The sequence below is a fragment of the Hippoglossus hippoglossus genome, chromosome 3 (genome assembly GCF_009819705.1).
Source record: "Hippoglossus hippoglossus isolate fHipHip1 chromosome 3, fHipHip1.pri, whole genome shotgun sequence".
Taxonomy (NCBI): Eukaryota; Metazoa; Chordata; class Actinopteri; order Pleuronectiformes; family Pleuronectidae; genus Hippoglossus; species Hippoglossus hippoglossus.
The window spans coordinates 8,298,222-8,317,242 of record NC_047153.1 but is presented as its reverse complement, the minus strand read 5'-3'; the positions used below and the strand labels follow the sequence as shown (position 1 = coordinate 8,317,242).

Sequence of the window (19,021 nt, the reverse complement as noted above, 5' to 3'; positions counted from 1 at the left end):
AAAAACAACAATAAGTTGAAAGATGCCCAAAGTCAACATTGAGCTGATGGTGAACTGCACCGTCGGAGGATAATTTGTCAACACCAGAAACACCTTTCGGATGCAACACAAGACATTTGGTTCACTGTCAGTATTAAAATATTTTTTTCGGGGTTACTCTACTTCACCATGAGGTGAAGTAGAGTAACCCCCCCCCCACCGGTAGATACACATCATATTAACATAAGATCATGTTGGCTGCTACTTCCAGCTTTAGTTGACATTTAAGTCTCTGAATCAGTTGGGTCTGTGTCTGAATATATGACTGAATGACGCAGAGCGTGTGTTGTCAAACAACTGAAGTCAACTCTACAATAATGGTGTTGATGCTACAGTTGAGCTTTTTAAATGCAGATATCTCATCAAATTGAAATGAATGAACTCATTGTGCTCGAAGCGTAAAGAAAAGTCAGAGCGTCTTGCAGCGAGATGAGGGAAGACAGACATTGTCCTGCTCGGAGGGACGGTCCAGGTCGTACACCCCCCCCCCCCGGGTTCAGTGTTAGTCCAGCTGAGATATATGAGAGGCAGTTGGTGACAGAAACAGAGCGCAGTGACCTCATCACTCGGTGACGTCACGCGAGGAAAGCCACAGTGACAGTCTCGATAATAAAAGTGTATCTGTTCGTTGCTTCATTCACTGATTCAGCTTTCCACACTCCAGGCAAATCCATCATCTCTGATCAGCGGACGTGCCGCTCCCCCTCCGGTGTCATGGCCGTTTGCTGCGTCTGCTCCGAGACTTCAGTCTCTGTGGCCGTCAGTCGATCAGACGATGAGGGAGTCTCGGCTGAGGAGGGTGCTCTGGGGGTGATTAAAAAAAAGGGTGAGCCATTAAAACAACAGCAGAGTAAACACAAAAAAATATTAAAGCATTATGTGTTCAGTGGAGTGAGACAGTGCAGAGGCAGTGGACATTAGCCAGAGGAGGTTATTGTGATGAACTAGAACCTGGGACAAACTGCGACTTTCAACTTTTTTTCTAATTATTTGCAGATTTTTTGCTCGAGGGCAGGAAACTGCTGAATAGGGGTGGGACAAAATAGCGATACAGTAATATATCGCCAACCTGACTCGTGAGATATGATTATCAATTTACTAGCGGCAAATATCGATATTTTGTTATATAGTTTGGACTTTTACCAGTTTATGGCAATTTTACATTGGAATGATGGCGCAAGTGGACATCGTTTGTTAAAGACTAAAAAGGCCTTAAGATAACTTAGGGCACTTATTTCTGCACTCTTTAACCTCGTTTTGTGTCAAACTCGGTGAAACATACACAAAACCAGCAATTTACCTCTGTGGCGGCATTTTTCTTTCGTTAAACAGATAATGTGATGTATTGTTATATGTCCAACAATGTATCGATTATCACAGAATCGCTGTATCGGGATATTAACGCTATCATGGGCCATGTATCGCGTATTGTATTGTGAGTTAATCTGGGATTCCCACCCCTACTGATAAATGAGGTAATGTTGTTCAGGAAGTCTTTGGTGTTGAAAACCATTTTGACCCAGGTCTGTGAGGGAGGACACAACCGGTTATGATTGTTATGGAGAGTAGTTGGATACAGAACAGTCTTCTACCTAGTTTTCACTCTGGTAGCTTCTGAACCTGACCTGTCAAAAGTACAACAACAACACTTACTGTCGGTCCTACAAACCTTATTCACACTGCAATGTCAGAGTTTCTCAACATCAGAGCCCAGATGTTAATAGTTTTAATCACAACAGGTTTAAAATATGTCATATTCTCAGTATAATCTATTTCGAGCCCCCCCTCCATGCTCTTGAAAATTGAACAAAAAAAGAAGTGTGCCATAATCCTAATAACATGATCACTCTCAAGGTGCAGGTTCATGAAAATTGTGGAGCCTAAAATGTGTTTGGAGGTCGACACTTGATCTTTTTGTTTCATTTATTTCGAGGGGTGTTGACCTTAGGCCGTATGTAAAGATGTACGACACGGGAGCTCTCTGAAAATGGCGGCAGGCTGCAGTACAGGTCATGAACCTCCTCCATGTTAATAGATGGGACAAGTTCACGTTCAATAAATTATTCTGACATGGTTCCTGACGTATGTTCATGTGGGCTCCATCTCCAAATCTTTATTTTGCAGTAGACTTGGCGCGAAATGGCCGTTCATATCCGGGATATTTCATTTCTGGATAGAGAAAGGAAGTGGAGACTCACAGTCTATGGTGTTGACTGATGAGCCATCCGGAGTCATCCTGTTTCTTTGTATTCCATTTTACAGGACTGATACATGTTTTTTACTGTGGACGACCTGCTGAGTGTTTTATTATTCAATCATCAAATCAAGTTTTTATCTTGTTTTTTTTTGTTTCTTTCTTATCTCATCACTGCTGCTTCTCTCAGTCTCTCTAATGAAGAAAACAAGATAACGTTATTTTTAATGTTACTAAACAGGACATGACAGTACTTTCTTGCTTTGCTATGATAGTTTCTAAATCATCGGATAGTTCCATCCTGGCACTGAGACTTCATTGATTCATTTGTATTTAATCCCCAGTTCCTCTGGTTGAAACACAGGTTTAGCTCCTGAGTTCCTCAAAAGGTTCATGGGCCCCTGGGGAAGTTTGTTTGGTGGAAATGACCCAGGAGATATTTTAAAAGCTTGAAAAAAAACAAACTGGGTGTTAAATTCTCTGTAGTTAGCCAAGTGTTAGCAAATATTTTCATTGATTACAAATCTAAAATGAGTTTTTCATTCCAAGAGAAGACGCTGCTCACTAAATTCTACTCACTGCACTTGCTGTAAATTAGCGAACAATCCTACCAATAATTCATAGGTTTAAATGTAACTCACCACTTTCCGGGACTTGTCTCTGGGTTCCTCTCTGTGGCTGGGCAGGGAGAGGGTAGGAGGTTGAGGGGAGCGAGTGTTTGCGGGGGGAGGCCGTGGTGATGGCCTGTCAGACCTGCTTCGCTCTGTGTCCGAGTAAGGAGGCAGTGAATCTGCCTCAGGCCTGTTACTGGGCGAGCGGCTGCAGTGCCGACTGGATTCCCCGCTGCTCTTTTTCGAGCTGCCCTTCGAGGGTGTGTCTGAATCTTCCTCACCCCGGGCCCCACTCTTCCCCTGGCCGACCCCACGCAACTTAGCCTTTCGATCCAGCAGGCTGTTCAGGAATGTGCCATCATAGTCCTTCTCTTGAGAGGAAGTCGATGGAGGACTGACTCTGGGAGGAGGAGGAGGAGGACGATCACTGTCCCAAGTGCCCCTCCTCTTTGTGGGTGAAGGAAGTGGACTTATGTTGTGTCCATTTTTCCTGCTCCATCTGGGATGATCTTCATGATCCCTGTTGTCTTCCAGCTCATTTTCATCATTGTAGTAATGTTGTGCTGGACAATCACGGTAGGAAGGATATCGATTAGACTCCAGAAACTCCATCTCATAGTGTCCTCGGTCTTCTTCCGTCTTCTCTGCTCCTCCCCTTCCTCTCTGCTTGTAGCAAGAAGCAAACTCCTCCAGCTCGTCCAGTGAGCCGGTGCGTCCTGCCGAGCGGTACGACTTTCTGTGCAGATGCTCTGAACGAGGGTTCCACCTGCAAAACACAGCCCGAGACCAAGAGAGGACAGAGTGACAAGTATGTTTGTAAGGGTGTGTGGACAGAAACTGGGCATTCAAAGATGTCTGTACCTGTTGCGGTTCTCCTCGTCGCTGTGGTTCTGCTGATGTTGGCTGCGTCCAGGCCTGCGCGTTGGTGAGGAGGACGGAGGATCGTCGCTGTAGCGTCTCGGAGGAATAGGCTCTTCCTGGCACCGCCGGGGCTCTGGATTGGGGTTATCACGATGCCGCTGGGGTGAAGTGTGGTTGTCACGGTAACGCTGTGGCTCCGGGCTGCGGTTGTCACGGTAGCGTTGGGGTTCAGGCAGGGGGTCGTGGTCAGGGATGGCGGGCAGAGCCTTTTTCTGGATGTTTCTGTATGTTTGGCGGAAGCCTGTTTCTCCCTCGTGGAGAGAGCTCAGCTCGGACAGACTGCAGGCTGAACAGGTGAAGTAAAGTTACTCATCAATAAAGAAAGATTGAAGAGAGAATTCAACTTTTTTTTTTTAAAGGAAGACACTGCAGATTAAGTCAAAGTCCACATGAAATTAAAAAGTGTCAGAGTGAGAATTGTTAAAACCTTCAGGTAAGTAGGCATGCAGACCCGCTACTGTATCACGTCTGAACTACAGGAAATTCAATATGCAGGAAGCTTGAGTGCAGAGAGGCGTGCCAAGACAGGCTGAAGAGAATCAAAAGGCCCAAAAGACACAATCAGCAGAATGTACAGTAGAGCATGCAATCTCTATCCATCGCCATTTATTGACAAATCTGGACAGATCCTTGAGAGAGGAAAACCCCGGGACGGTTTCATGCAGCTTACACTGGTGGCTGACGGATCTGGAGGGGTTGAAGTGAGCCAGCTGTTTCTCTACATACTGTAGCACCCTGAGAGAGTCCTGATCCTGAGGTGACGGCACGCGGTAGGGAATCCCTACAGCATGCATCGGCACTGGAGATACACACTTGACCCATCAGCATAGGAAATCTCTGTTTGTCTTTGTGTGTGCGCATTTACTGGGACTATTTTCTTTGTTCAGTAATTTTTAAAACACATATTCACTCGCAAATAAAGAGTAAGACCTCACTTGCTGTGAGTAGGCTGCCGTCTGAAGGGGGGGCAGAAGACATCTGGCTCACTAGGGAGGGAGGAGCGATGGGTACCATGGTCGGGACACCAGAGACGAAGTATGGAGGGTAGACAGGTGACTGAGGGGTGGACGTTCCCGTCTTTATACCCTTACCTGCCTCATACACTAAAAAAAGAGCAACACAAACCCAGTAAGACGTTTCATAGAAACACTTCTTTCAGACGGTGCTTGTATAACCTCCGTGTGTGTGTATGTGTGTGTGTGTTCATACTCACGGTGTCTGGGGCAGCAGCATGTGTCGGGGCAGCACCAGCAGCTGACGTAGCAGCAGCAGGAGTGAGGACAACACTGACACCAACAAACGCCAAACAACAGCAGGAATAACACACTGCCCAGAGCCACCGACGCCACAAACACCCACTCTGGAAGTACACACAACACACAATCCTGCATAAAACACACGTAAAAAACACACACATAAAAACAAGTCATACAGGCAAAGATTTACTTGTCACACATGGCTTGTGTTAAAGCACCACACTTCTGCAACACTGTTGGACTCAATTAAAAAAACAAACAGTAGCAGAACCATGAACATATATCTGTGTTTTCCACACATTCTTCTGAGTTAAAATCCAATGCCTACATTAACCACAATGCAACACGTTTGTTCGGAGATGTGGAGATGCTGTGCTCGTAGCGGCTATGTAACCATCAGGCCGTTAGCCCCAGGCAGTGATGAGGAGCGAGCTACAGAAGTCTGATAACCTCATTGCTTTAAACCCAAATGACGCTGCCCTCAAGTGACTTCGATAAATTTCTCTGATTTAACAAAGCTCCCTCCCCTTGAGGCACGTAACGTTTTATTATGACCTCCACCGAGGAGGTTGTTTGTATCTGCACTTGTTTGTTTGATTGTTAGCAGGGTTACACAAAAACAACCCGTCGGATTAACACGAAACTTGGTTCTTTATTTACTTTTTATTTCTTTCAAGCTTCATTTCAGCATGGGAGCTTCAGATGTACTAACATATAAAGAGATAAATGAGGTTAATAACCAAAATTTGACCAAAAGAAAATAAATATTTGAACATATTATTCCCTGAGTGCACAAAAACTGAAAGCCAGATGGCACGGCATCCTTTCTTCCTCAATGTGATGCATTTCCTGTAGAACAAGGATGTTGTGACGGGTTTTAACCCACTGAGAAATCCGTCTGTGTGACGGTGAAGTTATGGGACGTCAGCGAGGGAGAGGAGTAAGCCTTCTGTTATTAAGAGTCTTTTTTTTTTTTACTTTTATATGTAACAAATCAGAACAAATGAAACCTTAACCAGAATGTGAGTTTAACAAAACACGCAAATAAGACTATCAGACGGTAGAGGTGATAAAGAAAGTAGATCCGATAAACTACATTTATCTGTCTACAGGGACAAAGCAAAGGAAAGGGAAGGAGAAGGCAGATAAGGAAACGTTAACAATGTAATGTCCCTCATGCACACACACACACACACACACACACACACACACACACACACACACACACACACACACACACACACACACACACACACACACACACGCACAGACTCAAAAACAAACATACACACACGGGAAGCCTGTTTTTGCTACAGGAAGGAAAAGGACAGTTTATGCTGCTCTGAGAGATACTAAAGGTTTGTCTGTTACAACGAATAAGATGGTAATGTGATACACACACACACACAGACACACAGACACACACACACACACACACACACACACACACACACACACACACACAGAGCACTGTGGGAGTTGATGTGGACAACATCATGCGCTAATGCAACACTAACTGTAGAGATAAGCTCACACTAACCATTGGCTCAGTGATTCATTATCGGGGGTCATTTCCAAACCATCCATTCCTTTATCCTTTCCCACACTCTTTGTGATAACTTAAAAAGTATGACAGGAATTTGATGTGACATTAACAAAACTCCCTCCCTCCTCATTTACCAAACGATGACACGTTCACCACAAACATAAATAACTGTAATGACCATAATAGCTGTTTTCCAGCACAGCTCATCTTAGTGGGAGCAACAGCCAGCTCATAATCTGACGAGTGCTGAGCAACAACATCTCTGAAGTCTCTGAAACACCTTTTACATTATTACCTCTGACATGTAGGTTAGGTTTTCGTTGCTGTGTGTCTGTTAGAAGGGTCACTACTAAAAAACTACCTAACTGATTTTCTTGAGACTTGGTGGAAGGGTGGGGTATGAGCCAAGGAAGAACCCACTAAGTTGTATTAGTTTGAGTTGATTTGTATTAGTTTTATTTGATCCAGGAATTTCTTCTCAATTTCTTTAAAATTTAGAGATTTTTGTGTAATTTCTCAAGAACTAATGTATGGATCTTGATGATAAAACCCCGCCATACCAAGGGACTGATATCTGAGTGTGTGTAACATGGTGCAGCTTGACTGAATAAAAGGTTGGGCCTTGGTTGAGGTATGTGCTCTACTGAGAGCTATTCTAGTTTGCTGAAAGGAGGATGGGTTAGACAGTGACAGAGCTGTTAGCACAGAAACTACATCTCTAAATCTCTACCATCTAAATGATTAATTGGTTAGAGCAGCGGATGGGGTTAGTATGAATGGAAGAAACCAGGTGAGGGTGAGGACACATTATGCCCCTACCTGGCATAATCTTCAAATCAAAGTCGGGCAGCAGATCTTCAGGCACACCTGAGAAACCTGGAGAGAGACAGAGCAGAGGTGACGAGAGGAAAGGAGAGGTGACAAGGGCAAAAAAGAGGAGAGGAGAGGAGAGAGAGGAGAGGTGACAAGAGCAGATTAGAGAAAAGAGAGGAGAGGAGGAAATTGGCTCGATGTAATTCGGAATGGCTGATTCAAAGAAATTTACTGCTGCCACAGCATGCACGAGAAGATAAGGAAGACAAAAACAAAGAGAGACACTTGGAGAAAATGAGAAAAAGAAAGAGTAGGCAGGTCAACAGCAGCATGCACCAGAGGACGTTCTGATTTTGTTCCAGTGTGTCCTCATATCAGAGTGATCAGCAGATTGATTGAGATTTTGCATCTTCAAGGCTGTGTGGTTATCTGTCTGATGAGAAGACCGACTGGAACATGAATCATTCTCATGATAATAACATGACAAACAGGCAGGTGCTGTGAGTAATGTTACACGCAGAGCTGCAAAAATCACAGATGGAAACATTCCTCGTACAAAAAAAATGTAAACAAACTGCAGATAAGCTGTTTGTTCCTGAATCTATTTCTGTGTCTCTCTCTAGTCCGACCACTGAAGACATTGACTCCAGGATGAGAACATTAGATCTTTAAAATACTCTTTCTCTAAATCTCTAAATTTCTCCTTCATATATTTTAGCAAAGACCAATGTGTAAAATATTCAGGTATGTTAGCAGGCTTCTCATTTATCGCTGCCATCGTCGCTTTTCTCATTACAGTTGTAGAATGAACGTCAACACTGAGACATTAGTCTGAATGGGCTCTATTCAAGCTGCTCATTGTACTCTGACTGTTTGTGAATGAAAAGGCACATCTCTGTGTTACATCATTCCACGACGACCAGTACACTGGAAAATTCACAACGCACAAGTGGGCGTGTTGATGACTTTTCTAGCACACGGCCGACGTGAAACTGGAAGAATACAAATATCTCAGGATGAAAAAGAGGAGCTGACGAAGATGTCCACTTGGAAAGAAAACAAGATTCAAGAGCTTTTAGGGCGATAAGGGCAGACAGTAAACAAAAGGCACGATCCCTGCAGCTGGACTTATACGTCACGTCCTGCCTCCTGCATGCTCTACCCAGGTTCCACCCTTTGTCTGAGTGTTCCAGATCAAAAAAATTCTGTTGTTGTGACTTTTGATCACAGGCATTACAAAGCTTTTTGAACCCCAACCCTCACCATAAATCCATTAAGAATATGTCTCTTATTTATTTAGTTGTCTATAAAGTAAAGAAAACTAAGTCTAAAAGGTTTTGCAATTTTAAATCATCAAAATCGATTTCTTCAAGATATAAATATCTGTTTTCGGAAAAAAGAAAAGCGAAACATAAATTCCCAAAACCTGGCATCGTTCCACTGTTGTGTCTTTCTCGTCTCACTTTTTCTTTTTAAGGCCGCAGTAAAGGACTCCACACGAGGTCAGCAGATGAAACATTAGGATGATAGATCAAGGGCAGTGTAGCACAGGCTGGTGCAAAAATGTGCATGGGTGTGCTTTGTTTGGGTGCATATTTCCACCCTGACCTTGTGAGCTGAAGCTTTGTGAAAAGAGAACAAGATACTGGTGTTTGGCCACTGACAAGTGTGATTATGCTGAAGAGGAGGAAAAGGAGTATTAAAGCTATGAAGAGAAGGACTGGAGAAGCAGAGAAGAAGCTGGACTGGATCTGTTCGGCCTGGCTCTGGTCTGACTGCACATACCTCACTTTAGTATCTGTCTGGAAGGCTAAACGTGTTCTTTGCTGGGTGTGAAAACAAAAGAAAACTATTTAAGTTCACTGAGAAGCAGCTGCATCTTCACATGAACCCAACAACAGATGAGTGTAGAAAGTTGCATTGTGTGCCTCTGTACATTTGAGGCATCTTTCATTTGGTATTTATCTGTTGTTTTTGTCCTCCGTCTCCCTCCTGCTGAAGCCGTGGAAGGCAGCTTACTTGAGATGTTCCCACTTGCTCATGAATTTGCCTGCAGGCTGGTGATTCACCAAGATTTGCTTTTAAATATGTCTGGGGTTACGTTTTTACTCTAGACAGCACGTTTACTCCCCCCAGAGCTCCACAAGAGGGAGTAGGCTCAAAAACAAAAACAAAATATCTGTCCAGGTAACATGTGACCTCCCCAGGGTCCAGATATTACTTTACGTTTATGCCATCTATCATCTATAATATTTTATTGAACTTTTATCGACAAAATGGTGACCTAAAGAGGTTTCCCTATCTAAGTGATCAAAGAGATATCATTTTTTTTTATTAATTGTATTGATTCTAAAATTACAGGATGGATTCATAAAGATTACAAGTCATACAATAATGTCTCCTACACTCTTTGTTAGATTTTAAATGTTAAGTAAAGTAAAAGTATTAAAACATATTTTTCCAATGGTTGACAGCACGAATGAAACGATTAACCTGGAAAGTAGCTTCTGCACTATGAAAATGAAGTTTAAAGGTAGACAGGAGAGAAGCAGATATTTTAAATATTTATTTTAATCAGCCACTGAGATCTCAGACGTCCACATCGGTGGAGTGCCTCACATGGTGTCGACCCACCTCTTTTGTATCACCACGCTCTGCTGGCCCTCCCCCCACGTCATTAAATCTTCCCCGTCTCCTTTTCTGTGAAGCCATTCCCTTAAAAGACAAAGGAGCCCCCCGATCCATTTGCTGTGGCCCCAACTGTTGTTATGGAAACACAACAAGTGCCTCACATGCTATATTAGCTAAACAAGGTGGATTTAGTGTCACTCATGCCAGGCTGAGGACTGCAAAGGGCGACTAATGCAGGAAAATTAAGCAATCTTATTTGGCTGTAGTATCCTATCTTTATCATTAACTTAAACAGGATTCAGAACACACTCAAGTGTTTCCTCACTGTAGCTTATTATCCAGTACTTGCTCGAGTATTTGTGTAATGTGTGTGTGTGTGTGTGTCTTTTTGTGCATACACATAAGTCTCTGAGTGCCAGCCAAACAAAAGTTCAGCCTCAGAGTGAATTAGGGCACAGAGAGCTGCACAGTCTCTCAGTCGTTGTCATGGAAATATTTGTTGTAACTGAACACAGAAAAGTACACTATCACTGTAACACAACACACTACAGACACTTTTATGACAGGGGACAGAGAATACACACACACACACACACACACACACACACACACACACACACACACACGCAAGTTTCATCACCTAGCTCTATCCATTAACCGACAGTATGAGTGAAAGCTGTGACGAGAGTATCCACGAAGTGCCACTGTTATAAATCAGCTCATTAATCAGCTTGTATTGTGCTGTCAGTGATGAATAGTTCATAAAAGCCTTCTAATGTAAAATATAATTCAGCGTTAATGATGTGTGTGGAGGAATTCCTATGAAAGAGATACTGTAGTGTGTAGTCTGCCAATCATTGTTTCTAGCGGTGATAGGACGTCGCTGGGGTCAGGAACTCAGGAACATAGTGTTTCAGTTGGTCGACCATTCAAATTGGCAGGTTTTGGTGCAAAGACCAAGTGTGACCGAGCTTTTAGGGGGATTTTTTTTCATTACAAAATTCTCTGCAATAAACATGTTGGAAAACTATAGTGGCACCTTACCCAGAACCAGCAGCTCCACAGGGGCTTCGTTCTGACCCTCGAGATCGTCAGATATAACCACTTTGCAGATGTAAACTCCACTGTCTCCCCACTGGACCTCTCCTATCCGCAGGTCTGCCTCTGCATGAGAAAAAGAAAGAAGTTAAAAATGAGAAACTAAATCTTAACAACTCATTGTTTCAAGCTGCTGGGAAAAAAAGTGAAATACAGAGGTGAAATAATAGAAAACAAATGGTGGTGAAGATAAGAAAACTTATCTTATAACTTTCAACATGTTTCCAGAAACATTCAAGCAGTGTCTAAAAGTATATGACAACACAAGTATTACACTCATATGTGATTGTCTCATTGCAAAATCTTTCCACAAGACTTTCAAAGTCTGAAAGCAGGGATTTGCTTCCATTCAGCTAGAAGAGCAGTGGTGAGGTAAACCAGTGATGTTGGGTGACAAGGCCTGAAAATTCCAGTTCATTCTAAAGGTTTTGGATGTGGTTAAAATCAGGGGTCTCACTGGTGAATTCTTCTAAAGCAAACTCCAAAAAACTGACTAGCCATTTGGAGGATGGAGTCGAGTCGATACACATGCTCGACCAATGGCAAGCCAGTCTCAAGTGTCAATCATGATGTTTCACACCCTTTTTATGGAATCAAATAACTAATTGGAACAAAACTAACCAGAAAAAGGAAATAATCATCATTTAATTTGGTCCATGTCCCGTCTGCTAACATGAAGGAGGCAGGGATTATGACCTATACTGCAGGCAGCCACCAGGAGGCGATCAAGACACTTTGTCTGCTTTTGGGGAGCCATCATATCATCCATCTCCATATACGGTCTATAAAAAAGTGTCCATATACTTTTGGATAAACAAAAAATAAACTATCAGACATTTTTCATTTGCTGAAGCAAGTTTTTAAGCCATAAATAACAAAATACCAAAATAGTTTGGCCCAAGAGCTGAACACTGGAGACAATGCTGGGCTGCTGACTCCATTGTGAGGGGGGGGGGGGGGGGGGGTCACACGTATAAATACAGCAGAGAGGAAATGGGTTGTATAATTCACTTCCTTTTCCTGTTAGCCGAGGAAAGGGTAGGAGAGATCAGGCCGCACCACAGTGACCAGTCTCACTTTCAACAAAGTGACACCTCCACTCATGCGGCAAACAAAGTTTTATTTGATTTACTTTAAAGCAACTTTATGATAAAATCAAACATGTCCTGTTGGTTTCCCTTGATTCATTCTATCTTTCCTCACACATCTGCCAACTTTTAAAAATAAATAAATAAGTGTAAGTGAGTGTGTGTGTGTGTGTTAGCCATGTGATTAACAGAACCCCCACCCCCTCCGCCAAGTGCATGCTGGGACGGACTCCAGCAGCCTCCCTGCGACCCTGAATAGGATTACATGAGTATGGATGACTGGGCGTCTCTAAAAGGAACATAGTCTGAGATATTTTCATCCATTTACAACATCTCTACACTGACCTGTTTGAGGACGGGAGGTGGAGTAGGATGGGGAAAAGAGAAGAAAGAAAAGAGCCTACAGTGAGACAACTGACTGTGTGGATGGTGGGATGTGAAGAGATCTAGAGAGTAAAAATAAAAGCGAGACATTGAAGTACATCAGAACGGTGGGAGTGAGAGGTGGAGATGAATGGCGGGACAGCATGAAAACCCGTTTCTTTTGTCTGTGTTCCTGGCTGGTGAAGAGAAGGTCGATTCTTCAGCCAGAGTTAGAGCTCCATAAATCCGAGGCCCGCAAACAAGGCTGCCACTCTGTCCCGCGCGCACACACACACACACACACACGCATATATGCACAGCAGTGTTCCTTAGATGATCTTCTAAAGGCACAATGGTAAGACTGTAAGGAAGTGTAGACCTCAGGAGAGAGGGATGGCATCAGAGTGAATTCCTGTGCTTAATCTGTGGTAAACTGCTGAAATATTTATAAGCTTGACAGATTTATTTATTAATAGACCTGAACAAGCTCCTCCCCCCAGTCTGCTAATTGAAAAATAACCTTGTTATTGCTTAATGGACGACAAACTTTTATAATGATGGCACTGACCTTGTGTTACTTATCAGCTGACATAATGAAAGTGCCAATACAAATACAAATCTCTACTGGTACAGTGTGAAAATATATAAATATACGTAAAATTCAGTTTTATAATCCTAGTTGAAGGTAATTCCTTTTCAAGATTATTATTAAGATGCAGTTGTCAATGATAATCTATAATACTTTTTGATAGCATCTTAATAAATAATAACATGCATTTTATTTTGTGGCGCCTTTCTAAACAGCCAAGAACACTTTACAATACTACATATATAAACAACAATAATCATAGCATAGCTCGAGTACCTTTCATCTTATCGGGTTTTCACTTTTCACGTGTGTTGTTAAAGGTCAAAGGAAGTACAGTGTCGACAACAGCGGATTCCCCAGTTCGGATTTCTGCGTTCTGAGTCCAGCTTCATTGAACTTGAATAAACAGGTGAACAGCTCCTGGTGCAGCAGTGGTGGTGCAGCTTCATGTTTCTGTGGACTGAGTCCAACACATGGTCTCTACTTGTAAAGTAGTTTTCTACTTTCCACTTATTAAGAAAATACTCATAGTTGATTAGTTATTTCTGATTGGAATAATATGAGTCCTGTCCTTTTATTTCTTCTCCAGTAGCATTAGCTAACAACTGTTGATGGTGGGTATATTAAATCGTTTCTTCTGACTTATGTAACCTGATTGTTCTGAAAGCTCAGTAAAGTGTACAGTAAAGCCTCTAAATCACGCGCCTCATACCTCCCTTACATGTGCATAGAATCTCTCAGAGTTTGGGCATTTAATCTGGAATCTGGGGGGAGGGTGAGCCAATGATTTATGGCTTTCACAAAACTTGCCAGGCTTTGGCAGCAGAAGAATCCAGAGCATTAGTTCAATCAATATGTTACAAAAAGAAAACAGAGAGGGTGCTATGCTTCTTTTATGCAGTAAACTAGACACACTCAAACTTTGAAAATCCTTCTGACTTGTTTCATAGTGCTGCAGGAGTCTTACTGTTGATGATGGAGATGTCTCTGGTCTTGTAGTACTCTGACAGTGTGATCGAGGCACCAGAGATGGAGGCCACCATTCGGACCGTCCGGCTGCTGTCAGAGCAGTCGAGGTAGTTTGCCGTCATCCCCGACTCGTACCCTCCACCGGCTCCTCCGGTCCCACCCGTCAGCCCGCCTCCTCCCAGGCCTCCACCCATGCTGTCGGGGTAGTTGAAGGAATCCCGCGTGCGGTCGCGGCAGTACGACTTGTAGACCCACTGAACCACGGGGATCTGCGTGGACACACTGGTGTACTGACACGGCAGAACCACAGACTGGAACAGCACGGCATACCTCTTCTCATCCCTCACAAACACGTTGACCCCCGAGCAGCAGGGAGGGAGGACGCCTATGGAGGAAGATAAGAAGACAATAACAAAGGATCAGTGAAGTGAAAGATGGAAAAATAAATAAATACAAATAAATAAATAAAAAGTAAGTCTTGATAATCATTTAATTCTTCGTGTTTGTTGAACTCTGAGGAGGCTCAGAGCGTCAGAGGGGACATGTTGGGGTACTAACAATAACAGGAAGTTAGATGTAGTAGTTTTGCTCAATGATTTTACCACCTCACCAACAAAGTCGACAGTTGAAGCAGAGGCAGTGGCTGTGACGCAGCTTATGGAGGCAATTCAGGTACTTTAAAACCTTAAGTCCCATAATTTGTGTCAAAGTTTGTAGTCCACTGAGTCATAGCTCAGACAAATCTGAATGAAAGATGATTCAGATCATTTTTAGATTCAAAATAACCCAGTGGTATCTGACAGAACAACCCATGGTGCATTGCAAACAGGAACTGCTAACATCTCATTAGCATAATTTTAATGATGCCAAGTTGTTGGTGGGGGGGTTGTCGTTGTCTCGATGTTTGCCTGCAGGGTGCCAGACTTTGAAAACCACAGACCTTGCAGCCAAAACATGTTGCAGTAATACCTGAGGATGTGTAATGAAGGGGATTAAGGACGACTGCAGCAAATAGCAACACGCGGTGATTCAGAAGCTCAGTTGACACCCGCCCTCGTCTGCTCACTTTAAAAATAGCTGATAAACCACGAGCTCCCCTCATCTCCTGATGGAAAGCATACCTGTTATGAATTAGATTGAAATGTCTTTTTCTTTAGTGAGTTAAAACATATCAGGGTTCGAACTACCTAGACAGGCTCGCATATTGTTTTTCTTATAGCGGCAATGAAATGAAATAACATTTAAGTTTGACAAGATATATATTGTAAAACTTGAGCGGCTCAGTAGAGCACATACCTCCGCCAAGGCCCAACAGTCCATTACATTCAATCAAGCTGCACCAAATTTCACACCCTAATAATTATTACCAAAATGTGCCTGAAAAAAATTCTGGGATATGCCCCCTGATTCGGATCTGTACCAAAATTGACCACCAAGTTCATTGTAATCCATCCAGTTGTTTTCTGTGTAAATCTCTAACTAACAGAACAAACTAACATACAAACCAACCAACAAACAAACTGAAGTGGAAACCTAACATAATAAAAACCCAGGCTCTTTCAGCTGCTGAAGTCTGACTGTGAGCTGAGTTTGACCCGAGGTTGTTTTGGATCTTCTGAAGCCGCAGTACTCGGAGTCACATGATGACCAGGAGCTCAACTCGGCAGTTCAACATCAACACCCGCTGGAGAGAAGACCATGTGAAAAAAACACTCCCACACACAAACACACACACACACACCCCGAAACATCTGCACATGCTGGTGCTGTGTGTGCATTTCTTAGGCTGAACAGTGGGAGGTGTGACTGAACTGCACCAATGAACAGGGATGAGGTAAATTGTGAGAGGGGGGGCGGCAGCTTCACTTTATCAAGACCAGGCCAGTTCACAGAATTTTGTTTTCCCTCTGTTATAATGTTCTGTTGCCTGATGTCTGATGGATTTGATCAAAAACACATAAGCTACATCGAGCACAGTGTTACTTACTGCAAGGTCAGTACGCAGATTTCAAAATAAAAGCAGGATTATTTTACTTGCACATGTACAGTATGGTATTTACAGCTTACATAGCTGAACTGAAAAATATGAAATATACAGAGATTGTTAATTAAAAGCCAGTGGATATATAATGCCATTGTAAGCACTGCATACAATGATTTATTGTTTGTTACAGGTGGATTATGGTATTGTAGGAATGTATTTAAATGTTTCTTCTGTGTCATCTGAGGATAATTAGGTTTTACAGTTAAAGTTGAAGGTCTGAAGTGGTGTGGATTTCGGATAGAAAAACAAAACCGGGGCATCGTTTCAGACCAAGATAAATCAAGCTCATTGAAACAGAAATTCCTCAGGGAGGACATCACTGGTCTCTGACTCCTAACAACTGGAACAAAAACACCCAGGAGGTTGGTCTTACTGGGATCACAAGCTGCAGGTGATCCAGGCTTTATTAGTTTTGTGAGGAAGCCTCCTCCAGAGGAGAAAATGAAAGCTGAAGGAGGATGGAAGGATGGCGACTGTTGTAATATTGGACAGAGAAACTTTGCTTTGGATATTAAGTGTCCTTGAGAAGATAATGCAGAGTAAATGTTTCATGTCACATTATTTCTTTTGTATTTAAAGACTGATTATTGCTCCTGAGTGAAGGTTGTGGTTTTAAACTCTTCTTTATGAGCAGAGAAGGACACTTGATAAACAACAAAACCTTTTACAAATCTGAGGTAGATGAATGATGATCAATTGATCTTGTTTTCCTGGCCAGCCCCAATTATTTCCCTGCTTTTGGTATTAATAATTACATATAATAAATATGACCTGCACCTGGATAAGCACCAGCAAATGGATGGATGGATGGATCAATTTAAAAAGACTGATCAATTTAAGGGGATTTCCCATAGACTGTATTTTCCAGTAAAGTTTTTGCTAAAATCGCATAGAAATATTTTGTATTCACGAAAATAAAGATTTCTTAAAGGCTTTTTAAATACTGTCTTATCTTATCTTATCTATGGAAAGATAGATAGATGGATGGAGGGATGGAGGGATGGATGTAAGGATAGCTGGATGGATCGTTAGATGGATGAATAAATAAATGGATGGATGAAAAGATTGATGGATGAATGGATGGATGCATATGTATGTATTCAATCAGGACTTTTGAAATTAATTTTAAAGCACATACATACTCTTTATTTAGGGCATTAATAATTACTTATAACTCTATCTTATCTTGTTTTATACCAAACTAGTAAAGGATCCAATCTTGCTCTGGTACTTTACATGCATGTACTGTGTGTTTTTCCATTATTAAAAGTACTTTTTAATGTATCAGCAGCTGTGGAGGAAACTGTCACTGCACTGAGCAACCTGTGGTTAAACCAGTCAGAAGTTAAACCTGCTAATCCTCAACAACCCCCCCCCCCCCCCCCCCCCCCCAAAGTCTGTGGCTCTTTCACACATGACTAAATGTGGAGCCCGAAGCTCCGCACAAAGAAACATTCACACGTTTCTGCAGTGAACGACTGAAGGACCGAGATTTAGAAGTGAAGAGACGTCACCAACACTGAATTTAAAAACGTATAAATATCCACGTGTTGGATCAAAGTTTTGGTTTAAATGTTGAATCGGCCCCAACAATCATGAAGCAGCAGGTTGGTGTGTTCATCTGAGGAGACGTTAGCCGAACGTCAAACCGAAGCTAAACAACCTGCTGCACTTCATCTTCATCTTCTTCTCTTACCTGAAACACAAGCGATAAACATCCACCACTTCAGCGTCAGGAGCATTTCACTCATCCTGCGGGAGAACTTCACCAAAGTTTCCTCCTGATGTTCGGACTCTTCTTCTTCTTCTTCTTCTCTGTTTCTCTCCATCCCGACAAACTGACACATAACGGGACCAGGGTCAAGCTCGCCAAAATAAAACTCGGTATTTCCAGCGGCACGTTTCAAAATAAAAGCTATGTCGACACACGCGGTGAATGCGACGATGAGCGTAGAGAAAACGATTAGAGAGTATCGACATGTCGTGTGCAGTGGTGGAGGAAGTACTCAAAGTTTTACTTCATTAAAAGTACAACTAAATAGACAAAAACATACTTGAGTAAAATACCACATTAACCTTTCTACTAGATAAAAGTACTTGCCTAGTACATGCTTTTAAATATTCAAAAAATATTAAAGGTAAGAGTATTTACAGAGTTCTTGCTTTTAAATATCCTTAAAGTCTTAAAAGTACTTGCATATTACTTGCTTTTAAATATCCTAAATGTATTAAATATAAAAGTACTTGCATAGTACTTGCTTTAAAATATTCTAAAATTACTGAAAATAAAAGTACTAACAAAGTACTTGCTATTAAAGATCCTTTAAGTATTAAAAGTACTTGCATTGAAATATCCTAAAAGTATTAAAAGTAAAAGTACAAATTACCCATGAAATTCATGTGTGGTTAAAGTACATGCTCCTAAATATAGTACAGTAGTAGTAAGAATAATACAGACTCATTCAATTGAATTAAGAATGCTATAGATGATGCTATTGGAAACACTTGCATTGCCATATTAATTATTGGCTGATATAAGTAGACTCTTCAAACCTTATCAGTGTAGACTAAAAGTACAACTAAATAGACAAAAATGTACTGAAGTACCACATCGCATTTTCTACTTGAGTACAAATAAGTACTTGCTTTTAAATATATCCAAATATCAGTCCCACCTCCTCTCCTAATGTAAATAATCCACCAAGTATGAAGATACATACACATGAAGTTATGTGTTTTTACCATTGAACCCAGCGAGTGTGGACCCAGCACCAAACAATGTAGGGAAAGTAAAAATATTACATGTAAATAGATTATACATACATATGCTCATGAGGGTCCAAAAGTCTGTGTGAGTAG

At 42.0% G+C, this 19,021-nt stretch overlaps 1 protein-coding gene across 5 annotated transcripts; it reads right to left on the bottom strand.

Moving 5' to 3' along the window:
• Positions 1-200: 200 nt before the first annotated feature.
• Positions 201-18,014, bottom strand: LOC117759564 (immunoglobulin-like domain-containing receptor 2). Of its 5 annotated transcripts, XM_034581755.1 has the most exons (11): positions 17,859-18,014; positions 14,117-14,503; positions 11,056-11,175; positions 7,387-7,443; positions 4,979-5,125; positions 4,701-4,868; positions 4,436-4,564; positions 3,706-4,051; positions 2,875-3,610; positions 1,632-1,664; positions 201-843 (listed from the first exon to the last, which is right to left on the bottom strand). In XM_034581755.1, exons 1-10 carry the CDS (start codon positions 18,007-18,009, stop codon positions 1,632-1,634), a joined length of 2,274 nt encoding a protein of 757 aa, XP_034437646.1. In that variant the 5' UTR covers positions 18,010-18,014; the 3' UTR covers positions 201-843. The 5 variants fall into 5 exon arrangements, with proteins under 5 accessions (XP_034437646.1, XP_034437643.1, XP_034437645.1 ...); XM_034581752.1 differs by lacking the exon at positions 1,632-1,664; XM_034581754.1 differs by lacking the exon at positions 1,632-1,664 and having other exon boundaries at positions 2,875-3,614; positions 3,710-4,051.
• Positions 18,015-19,021: the final 1,007 nt, after the last annotated feature.